At 39.4% G+C, this 11,955-nt stretch overlaps 1 protein-coding gene across 1 annotated transcript in view; it reads right to left on the bottom strand.

Annotated features, from left to right (window-relative positions):
• Positions 1 to 11,955, bottom strand: part of LOC107655810 (Down syndrome cell adhesion molecule homolog) — a 153,800-nt gene that overhangs the window by 64,951 nt on the left and 76,894 nt on the right. The window contains 1 exon segment of the mRNA XM_074186885.1: positions 1,483 to 1,629. Within this exon segment, the coding sequence (XP_074042986.1) occupies positions 1,483 to 1,629 (147 nt within the window).

The following is an 11,955-nucleotide window of genomic DNA, read 5'->3' as shown; positions in this document are numbered from 1 at the left end:
TGTGAAAGTATTTAAAACTATCAGAGAAAGATGCAGAAATCATTACAAACACGAAGCACCGACAGCGAGAGACTGTTTAGTGCTGCATCACATGTCTCCGATGAGAAGAGGTGGCTAATGCTGGTGGTTAGGTTACTGTATGATGATTGAAATCGCGAAATTACCTCAAACGATTAGTAAATAAACTGCAGAATGTTATATTTTCTAATGCACGCACGAATTGCATGTATTCTGACAGCACTGCACGAGCTCGCGGCGCCAAGTTTCAAAGTCCAAAGTGCAAGGAAAATCTGCGCTAAAACTGTTACTCGTCAGTTGCTCAGTAACATTTTTGTGATTTTTTTTAAAGGCATGTGACAATGTGATACCTGTGACAAACATCTTCCCAAATTCGTAATGAGAATCATTTATAAATCTGCATGCTGTTGTCAACAAAAAGAAGCACTGAGATCTTCCTGTGGGTGTCTGCAAAAATAAAAGCCGAGAAAAAGCAACAACTACATCAACATTCATAAATGTTAGTGTTGTATTTTACTGTTGTTCTGTAAAATAAAATAAAAAAGTAAGACAATAATAATGATAATAATTACCCTACAACAGCTCTATTAATACATTTATTATAACATTCACACATAGTGTTCAAATTGGGATCTGTAATATATTCTAATGTTTTAAAAGAAGTCTCTTCTGCTCAGCAAGGCTGCCTTTATTTGTACAGTAAAAAATACATGCCTGATTCAAGTCTCAAAAATGGCCAAAAAATATTATTTTACTAACTTATTAATTTTAAGTTAAATTGTGCTTTGTTGGTATAATGTCTGCTAGAATGTTAAAAAGTGTTAAGTAAATATTTTTAAATGGTTGTTTTGTAATTGAGTTTTTATTTGAAAAGCAGGACAAAACAGTAAAAAGCACATTTTGGCTATTTCATTTATGAAATGGTGAATTTTTTTTTTTGGCAAAATAGGCTTACATGGGGGAAAAAATGTGAAAAACCGTGTTTGGTATTCAGCCTTCGGCCCAGTGTTTCATTTTGTTCAGCTTCGGCTTCGACCAAGAATTTTCATTTCGGTGCATCCCTAATATCTAAACATTCTTAAATCAACATACATTTACTTGAGAAGCAAAATGACTTGAAGGGATAGTTCAACTAAAAAAATGAAGTGGAACTCCACACTGCATCATGATGTTGACACTACTGGTTGTCACTGCGTGAGACAGACAAGTTACTTGTTAATGGAAACTTGTTGCGTTGCATGTAGTAGAGTGACTATTTAAATGATACTGTAGAACAATCTCTTGTACCTTATTGCTTAATCATTTTGTTTTACTTTTTTAATAGTAAATTTAAATTTGAAATGCAAAATGTGTAAATAATTCTCATGTGAATTTTTGACCAAATCACGAAGCGCTGGCATTTATCTGTAGATATATGAGAGAAGGTTCATGTGAAGCCGTGACAGCAACACAAAGGCCCCTCACCTGATAAAAGCAGTCGGGCACTGTTGCTCTGTCTGGTCTCCCCTGTGTATCGGTGCCGCGTGGTACAGCGATAAATATTCACCGCGTCCTCTGACTGCACATCCTGAATATACAAGGCCCCCATGGATGTAATAAGATATCTTGGTCCTGAAAAAAAGAACAAAATATTGTGGTTAGAATCGCTAACCCCAATTAAAGGCATATAACATGCTGTACTATGTCATGTGACTTCATATTCCATCAAAACCAAATGTATGTAAAACATTTATTGCTTTTATAAGATAAGAGAATCCACACGTGATGTCTCTTTGAAGCCAGCGCTGACAGACCTGAGGGAGTGCAGTATTGAACTATTGGACGTGACTGTTTTGCAACTGAGCCAATCGCTCAGTCAGTCGCCCAGAGCTTGAAACAGAAAAAGCTTTCAACAACTGCAGCCATTCTTACAGTTCACACATACACAGCCGGAGAAACGCTACAATTATGATTGTTAGTTCTTGAAATCTTTTTCATTTATTTTCAGGATTATATTGCGTACACTAAAATGACTGCATAAATGGACACAAATTACTGTGATGTTGATGCCTACGAGATTGTGGTGCACAGGGGTTAAAAAGAGAGAGGGAGACAGATAGAAAAGGAGAAATAGAGAGTCTCTATAGCAAGCACTGACCTAGTTAGAAATGAGAGTCCAGGATTTGATACCCTAGAGGGGGTTATAGCTCCTAGTTTACATGCAGTCGCCTGAGACCTGCTACCAGCAGTGCAAATGGAAAACTGGGAAAACGCATCTGTGCACTGCTGTTTTGAAAAGGTTAAAATTAGAAAGGGGGAAAAGGAATTCAAGCACGATTCTTAGATTAGCTAAACTGTGTTGTGGAATTTGAGGATCACATAATTTCACAGCTATTTCATGGCGTGTTTTGTAAATAGGCCATTTTTCAGGAAGCGATGATTATGATATGTAGCTATGTTTCCATCCAAAGATTCGAATTAAACTTATACGCAAAACTGGAATATCGCATAAAACATATGTCGAATAAAGCATCCAACGAGTCGAAGAGAACAAAATCGTCACTTCCTGGTAAACTGTGGCACTAAATATAACTAAGGATATAGGAGGAGCCACTGAATATAATCATTTTCATATATCATATAAATTACTTGCACCTCAGAGCGAGCTGACGTGACACAATAAATGCTGTCAATGCTTTCGGAGGTGGATGCCTGCTGTTTGGGAACGCAGTCGTGTAAGACAATTATACAGAACTACTTTAACAACAGACTTTGCTGAGGCATTTTAGAATGACCATAACAACATATATATACTGTGAACGAGATCAGTTCGCTGATAGTCAAGTTATCCCGTCTCATAGCGCAAAGTCACATGACGTTTTCGATGCGCATGAAGGAATTTATTCGGTAAATGTGTTTCCAACGTAGTTTATGCTCATTTTTTCTTTTCGGATAAAAAGTTTATCCTACTCAAATGTGCGCATACGTTTTTTATGCGCATTTTTTTGAATTTATGGGCATCTTGGCGTTTCCATCCAGCGTTTTTTTTATGCGATATTCCAAAATGCGCATAAAAATAGGTGGATGGAAACGTAGCTTGTGAGAGCTTACACACTTTCAAATTCAAGAGAAACATTTTGATCTGACATAGAATAGAATAGAATAGAATAGAATAGAATCCAGGTCTGGTAGAATTTCCAAGCCACACATTTACACAACCACACATTCTTTGACACCACTACACACTGTTTGGATGTATTAAATATCAAGCCATGTGTACAAATACACACAATATCTTTGAAAACCCTCTCTTTTAAAAATAAACTAAAACTGGCAAAAGAGAGAGAAACAATACCATGGTATTACTGTAGAAAAAAAAACACGTCACACCTGACTATAAGTTGCACCAGGTTACAAAGCATGGATAAGTCACACCAGTGTATAAGTAATATTTCTTTATTACATTCAGAAATAATGAAAAAAAAAATGAAAAAATGAAATATAAATGCCGGGCCTAATTACATATTTTAAAGCATAACTGAAACTACTGGCATGTGGAAAATGCACTGCAAATAAACTTTGGCCCATGTTCCTCTTTCATGTTTTGCGTGCTTGACATTAATTGCATCATACAGTATAAATCACAGCATGTTTCAGATGATAAAAAGATGATTTATAGTCCAAAAAATAAAAAGTATTATGGTTATTTTGCCAATATAGCCACAGTACTGGTATGTGTGTAAGATGCTTTATTTAATATCATCTTCATTTATTTTTTCTTTTCATTTCAGAAATGTAATGCATTTTGTGGACAATTATTAGCCATTTACTTAAAGTAAATGTATGAAATTAAGGTTCATGTCATGACTAGGCCTATATGGAATCTGCATCCACATTATTCAGTTATTTTATTTTATTTATTTATTTTGTATGTTACAATATGTTTAATTAATACCAACTTTAAGGATTACACATCATAATCAGCAGAGAAAATGTGTTTTCAGAGGCCTATAAAATGAAGAATTTATAAGAGGCACACAATTTGGCAAACAAAATAACCTAAATATAAATTCAGGATCATCTCAATTGACCAACTAACAACATATTTAACTCCAATGTCGTCTGCCAACGCTCCACGTGGGTGACAGAAGGCTGGACAACATGTTCCCAGCTAATCAATGTTAAATCCAGGATCCAGACTGCCTGTTCCTCAGGGGATGAGAGCACTAATCAGTGATGATTAAGGTCAGAGTTCCTGGTTAACCTGGACTTGGATTTCTCAACCTGCTCACCACACCCTCCTGGCCACACGGCCGACGCAAGACCATACTGAGACATGGAGTTTGAATACAAGTTCCAGGACATCATTTAGGGACTAAATGGGTAAATCTCACAAAACTTATCAAGAACATGTCCATCTTTCATTTTGCAAAATCAACAGCAAGAAATAAATTATATTTAGCATCAAGAAAATGTTGAAATAAACACTGTTTATGCACTTAAACACATATTTATCATCCGATTTATATCATCCATCCTTTGTCTTTCATTCTTTTTTCTCTTTACTCTTTTTCCAGCGCCCTTCTCCAATTGTTAACATGAATAATTCATTTGCAGTGCAGTCCCAGTAGTGCACCAAGACACAACACATTAACCTTTTCTTCTTCACAACCATCTCCAAAATTTGTCGAAAATGACATTGAAAAATACCCAAGATGTTTTGGGTGTATAAATGAACTAAAAGCTCATGAAATTGAAAAGACTGAAATTTGGTCCCTCAGTTTCAACCATGCGATGCATCTGTTTCATGACTCTGCTGTTTGGGTTGCGTTTATGGTCTTGTGTCATTCAAGCAAACGGACAGCCTCTCATATTTCCTCCATAAATGATTGAATTGTGTTGCAAACCACGCAAAAAAAAATGACCGGCAGCCACAGAAATGATTCATCTATTTTTTCAAAAGGATAAATACATTGTGCATGATGTGCCGTATGAAATAATCATGCATCTGGAGTGAGGCTGATACTGCATTCTCTGTGCATGATTTACTGTGGATGCTGGGTTAGTCAACATGGAAATAAATTTGCTTTCTTAATTCAGGTTGAATTTAAATTTAATGCAAAAGTGTCTCCTTGATATTTCTGCTGCAATATCAGAAAACCCCCAACAAAATATGACTATTAATTAAATACTCATAGCAGTGCGGATCTGGACCCGTGCAAGTCATTGCCAGAAGAACTTGTGCTCCCACAATGCAACTGTTCCAACTCAGCAGGGTGCCTGGGTTGAGAAAGCAGTGTACGTCTCTTTCAAAGACTGATAATATGAATTCAGAGGCCTGTCGTCTTTGGACTAACAACAGGAGATTTCTGTTGCATGCTGGGAAAGTGGGGAGAAAGCGGGAGCATTGAAATTCATTTCAAATCCAGTGGATTACTACACACGTCTGTGGGCAAGTACTTCAAAAGTGCACACAGGATGAATTTCAGACAAATCGAAATGCCTAATGAGCCACTAAAAGCACTAAGTTCGAACGTGCAGGCAATAATTGATTATAATTTATCCTAAAGAACGGAGATATCCCAAAATCCTGGTCATAAAACAGTACAAAGTATAGACAGTGGCAGGTATTAACTTAGTTATAGCAATTCGATAAAAAAAAGCTGCATTCGGTAGCACAGCTCTCATGATAGTTTCATTGATATTATTAGCGGAAGTGTGCAAGCTGAAGAGGAGAGCAAGAGCAATCATGACCCAATTACAGCGCTTGCTCAACTAGGGCAATTAACACATTTATATCAAATGAGTTCAATTAGTGAACCAGGTCTCTCGAATGCGTTAAGAGACAAGAGGATATTCTGCTGTGCTAAGCGTTGGAATTTAGCGCAAGATAGCATATGCTAAAAGAAAACCTATCTGCTATACCCCACAAATAACCAGTGCTGACTCAAGATTCTTGCATTTATGCAACATTCATACATTTTTTGAGACAATATCATGTTTCTTTAATTAAATTAACCGAGGCCAACCGAAGCTGAATTCTTAAAAAAAAAAACAAGCATCACAAGTGTAATGTTTTTTCTGACATTAAAAAAAATCCTATCTTTGAAAAATTATTTATTGCAGGACTATTTTGTTAGGCTATTTATGAGTTTGTAAAGATGTGGAAATGCTGTTTTTAAATTATAAGTCATGATATAATTTAGGTGAAGAAATTATAAAAACTGGTAGGTTATGATGACTTTAATGTATGGGAAAGATCTGTATAAATCTTTTGTACTCCAGAAAATGCTCGGATTGGTCTATAAATGCTTGTGTTTTCAGCTGGCACAACATTTTTGAAGAGTTCGAGAATAGTGACATGTCAGCAGGTAGCATACATGAGGACTAATCAGACCTCCTGTAAGACTTGATATCAGATGCACAGGCCCCGGATTTTAATAGGGTCTGTTCTCAGTGATTACACTCATACAATTCGATCAGTGCCAGATAAGTATCAGCATCTGAGACCAATCTGTGGAGGGGAAATTAACACTGATGTAATAAGTTCCATTCGTCATTATTAGAGAGACACACTGACAGCTAATGTCATCGTAACCCCCATAAAGCTCACAAGCACACATCAAAACGAGTCGCTAAAAGAGCATGTGTGGCTCTTTGTCCTACCCCAACAAAACTAAGTGTAAACACTGTGGCTCCACTACACCAGCTTCCCGATCTGGGGTGTCTTTCCCAAAAATATCATTAGCCAGCTATATTACGGAGTGTCTATTTACACTACGTGCAAATAGTCCACCTTGTTGGCAGAAACTATTCACACTAACTCCGCCCACCAAAGTGTGATTGGGTTAGTCAACACTACAAAAGACGATCATCTTATAATATAGCTCCAGTGGCGTAGATGGTAAAGTGCGTACTGTAGTCTTTTTGACACAATCGACCCAGGTTATAATCTGCCTTTTGCCGAATTTTTTTTCTATCCTTTTAAAATCTCATATCAAATCAAGAAAGGCAATAATCAAAAAGTTGAAAATAAAGTGTCGGGTAGGGTTGTACACTCTAAAAAATGCTGGGTTGTTTTAACCCAACTTTGGGTCAAATATGGACTAACCCAACCACTGGGTTACATTTTTCAATTATATTTTTAACCCAAAAGTTGGGTTAGTCCATATTTGAGCCAAAGTTGGGTTAAAACAACCCAGCATTTTTTAGAGTTTAGGGTAGGTGTAGGAAGGTGCCAATAAGGTGGCATCCATTTAATAATTTGAATTAAAATGATCATTTACACTCAATACGTTATTATTGCATACGACTTTATAATGTACTACAATACTGAAGTGCAGATAATTGTCCAACGATGCATCATACTACAGTGGTTAAGCAGTGAGTTATGACATTGTACAGGAATTACACCCCAGTCCAACACAGCGACACTGGCTTAACCATTGGCTTGATTTTTTGGGTGGGACTGTTTATTCAACCAATGAATGGCAGATGTTGGAGTGTTTTGGACACTTGTTTGAAAACAGTCATTAAATTTGCACTTTCCTTTTGTTTGCTGCAAATAGTCCAAACACTACACACTTCACCTTTAAAGAAAAGGCATCATAGCAGGAACAAGCAGAGGCGAACTGAGGGTATAGGCCCATTCACACCAAGCACGATAACTATAAAGATAACAATAAATATATAGTTCTAAAAATCGTTCTCAATATTAAAGAATAGCATAGTTCACACCACAACTATAACGATAACGATACAGAGGAACGATATCATTGTGATCACTTTCAAAACGATTTTTTTTCCAGCTGATGAACGATAAAACACTGACAGCCAATCAGAATCCATCCTGCTGTAACGAGCTCAAGAATTTAAAGCGGCAGACGCATGTGCGCTTAGAATAAACAGACAATATCGTTCGCTGGTGTGGACGCTAATATCGTTATCTTTATAGTTATAGTTCTTGGTGTGAATGGGGCTTATGAGTTTGTGTATGTGGAGAGAAAGTGTAAGCAAATGACACACATGGCTTCATTATACTGGAGCTTGTTAAACACTACCTGCAGCCTGAGGGCATGTCCATCTCCCTGGCCAGCTGCTGTCTGTCTTACAAGAGCTCGGCTATTTCCAGATCTGCTGTAAACCCGCTACCTGACTGATGCGATCATTTTCCCAAGAGCTTTATCTCCCTCTTATACCTTACCACTTGGCCACCACTTTCTTCAATGTGAACACTAACTAAAACACCAAGGTTTGTTGTTATGGTGGCCAGCTAAATAGGAGGTGTGCATCATCTGGAAAGTTTTCTGTTCTGTTTTAAACAATATATACAACAACAAAAAAAGAAAATAATAAAAATTAAATAGTTGATTCATATAAAAAATACTTATAGCTTCATGTCAACTGATGACATCACAAGCAGCATAAATCTGGTAAAGAATCTATCTTTTCCACTCGCATCATCTCAGCTGCACAAAACCTTTCTGAATGACTCATACATTTGAAAATATATATAGTCATCCTACAGTGTAGTCATGAATACACATATTTCTGAGATTCAATATCTATTCAATGTGTCTGCAATACAGCATGAAAACATTCTGTAATGAACAACTTTCAGCAGTTGCTCACAACATTTAGGAGGATTCTGGACATTATTCCACTCTTTTACAATGTTTAGCAGATGTTTTGCTCTAACAGAAGGATTGCTCTGAAAATACAACATGATATATTCCAGATGATACGTTATACCACTATGTCTCTGCATTGTAATATCAAATCCAGATCTTTTGCAAGTTGCATTTTCTGAATATTATATTGTCCTAGTCATTAAACATTTTAAAGGTGAAATGTACCTATTCCATATGTACATGCTAATCACTTGAGCAAGTTATGCTATATGCTCAGCTATAGTCAACTTCTGTTACAGCAGCACAGAAGGTGGACTGACACTTAACAAATGACAATAACATTTTCAACGTACAGGAATTCCGTTTGCAATAGTTAGCAACACGTTGATAAGTGATTAGATTCATGTAGTTACTCAAACTTCCCCAGGTCTTACTAATGAGCTCATGGAACACACTTTATCAGTAGATTAGTTTGACAAGACACAGGGTCAGCTCCATTACAAAAGCCAGGAAAGCCTGTAAAAATTGAGTTTGAATTTTTAATTGAAGAGGTTAGAGGGCATTTTTGAGACAATTAGTCTATTTCTGCAGTATTACTCTATTGTAGCCTTCAGCTATACAGTAGCTCCTTTACAACCATTTCGTTTTCCCTCCTTTCCAGATGATTAGTCCTCCTCTTCTTCTCAACATGTGATAATTACCGTGGGCAAAAACATCTTTGATGGAGCCTCAGAATTTCATAAGAGCACATGCGGTTTTGGAGCAACGGTAAATGAGAGAAAGGAAGTAAAAAAAACAAACAAAAAAAAAAGTGTATTTTTTGTGTTATGGTATACAGTCGTGGAGAGATATTAAACCTTGTGATGTGTGACATTAACCAAAGGTCACTTCCAGAATCATACAAGAGCTGGAGGAATGCATTTCCCAGTGGGGCTTACTTAACATGTTAGGTCTGTTCCAAAATCAAGTCAGCTGCCTCGCTGCGTACGTAGGAAGTTAGCTTTGAAGTCAGTATCCTTATTGTAATGGAATCAATGCAATGCAAGTGATTGATCTAAATTTTCTCATAAACACACTGCTTCTAACTTGAAGCTCACACGTCACCTACTAGCAATAGAGTTGAGGTTAGCATGTTGCTAAGCTAACAAAACAATACACCAAGGGCCAGTTTTACTAACAGCTTGCGCCAGCGCAAACCGTCTTTTGGCATTAAAATAGTACTGTCAGCATTTACTAAAGACGCACAGTGATGAATTAGCGCTGAAAAGGCATGGACACAGTTATTTTTGCGCCTGACCTTATTGAATATGCATTTGTAGGAGTTTCCCTTTCAGACACAAAATTTATGGAAGGAGAGTATTCAAATTAATCACGCAACACATTTTACTAATGTTTGCGCTCGTTAAATTACTGGCATTTGCGCCATTATTCAACGTCCAAAAAAAGCATGTCTTAACTATTTTGCAATACCAGGTCTATCAAAACTTCTAGCAAACCTTCATTTTTTGGCCTCCGGTCCTTTTCAGCGTACTGTGGCTTCGTTATTTCTTTATTCTTTATTTGCGGCTAATTTGCACTGCGTTTGGTATATTGTGTTGGTTGATATGTAAATGAGATGTTGCGTCTGTGTTAATTTGTGCATTGTTAGTAAATAACCCACAGAAATTTTCCCTTCCAATCTGCGCTGTTTTGGAATTGCGCTCTCGTGATAATTTGGCCTGTTTCGTAAAACTGGCCCCATAAATCCAGATTGAAATAGTTTTTAAATTTACTTTGCCGTATGGAATAAAATATATTGAATATTAACCCTCTTCATTTTGGGTAAATCACTCGCATATTGCCAGTGCAATCGTGGCTTCTCATTAAGACAGCCTCATTAAGATGCCCCCCTTTACCAGCAGGCAAGAAGCTGCGTTTGGGTGACGCGTTGCCTCTCCACGCAGCTCTGGCCAGTCCCATTCTGCTGGGATCAGCCAGAACGCAATGCCTTCTGGCCTATTCAGCTCGATTCCTCTCCGCTGCACCACCGCGGGTGCGTCGATTGTTCCTTTGGTGCCACTCGTACGGAGTTTGTGGGCGTGGCTTGCGCTGCCCAACCCGTCCCGTTGGCTCATTCGCACAATCCGACTCGGCTATGCGATTCAGTTCGCCAGGCGACCTCCCAGGTTCAGCGGCGTTCTCGAGACTTCGGTGGCAGTCCGAGATGCTCCTGTCTTGCACGAGGAGATTGCTGTCCTCCTGGCAAAGGATGCAATCGAGCCGGTCCCTCCAGCCGAGATGAAGCAGGGGTTTTACAGCCCTTACTTCATCGTACCCAAAAAGGGTGGTGGCCTCCGGCCAATCCTGGATCTGCGAGTCTTGAATCGGGACCTTCACAAGCTTCCGTTCAAGATGTTGACGCAGAAGCGCATCATCAGATGCATCCAGCCCCAGGATTGGTTTGCAGGGGTCGACCTGAAGGATGCTTACTTTCATGTCTCTATTCTCCATCGACACAGGCCGTTCCTACGGTTTGCGTTCGAGGGTCGGGCATGGTATTACAGGGTCCTCCCCTTCGGGCTGTCCCTGTCCCCCCGCGTCTTTACGAAGATTGCAGAGGGCGCTCTTGCCCCGCTACGGGAAGTGGGCATCAGGATCCTCAATTATATCGACGACTGGCTCAATATGGCCCGGTCGCGAGAACAGTTGTGCGATCCCAGGCATCTGGTGCTCTGGCACCTCAGCCAGTTGGGGCTTCGGATCAACTGGGAAAAGGGCAAGATCTCCCCTGTGCAGAGAATCTTTTTTCTCGGTGTGGAGTTAGACTCGGTGAGTATGACGGCGCGACTCACCAACGAGCGTGCCCAGTCAGTGCTGGACTGCCTGAGTTCCTTCAGAGGCAGGACGGTGGTACCACTGAAACACTTTCAGAGGCTGCTAGGGCATATGGCATCCACAGCCACAGTCACGCCGCTTGGATAGCTCCAAATGAGACCACTTCAGCACTGGCAGCACTGGCCGAGTCCCGAGGTGGACATGGCGCCGTGGTACACATCGTGTCACCATCACACTGACGTGTCGCCGCCTATTCAGCCCCTGGTCGGACCTTGCTTTTCAACGGGCCGGGGTGCCCTTAGGACAAGTGTCCAGGCATGTCGTTGTCACGACGGATGCCTCCAGTACGGGCTGGGGCGCTACATGCAACTGCAGGCAGCTTTGGGGCTCTGGACTGGGCCCCGACTGCTTTGGCACATCAATTGCCTAGAGCTGTTTGCAGTGCATCTGGCCTTGTGGCAGTTCCGGCCACTGCTGCAAGACAAGCACGTGTTGGTCCGCACGGACAACCCGC

Source organism: Sinocyclocheilus anshuiensis, unplaced genomic scaffold (genome assembly GCF_001515605.1).
Source record: "Sinocyclocheilus anshuiensis isolate Anshui unplaced genomic scaffold, SAMN03320099.WGS_v1.1 scaffold1421, whole genome shotgun sequence".
NCBI lineage: Eukaryota > Metazoa > Chordata > Actinopteri > Cypriniformes > Cyprinidae > Sinocyclocheilus > Sinocyclocheilus anshuiensis.
This window is presented reverse-complemented; position numbering and strand designations above follow the sequence as displayed.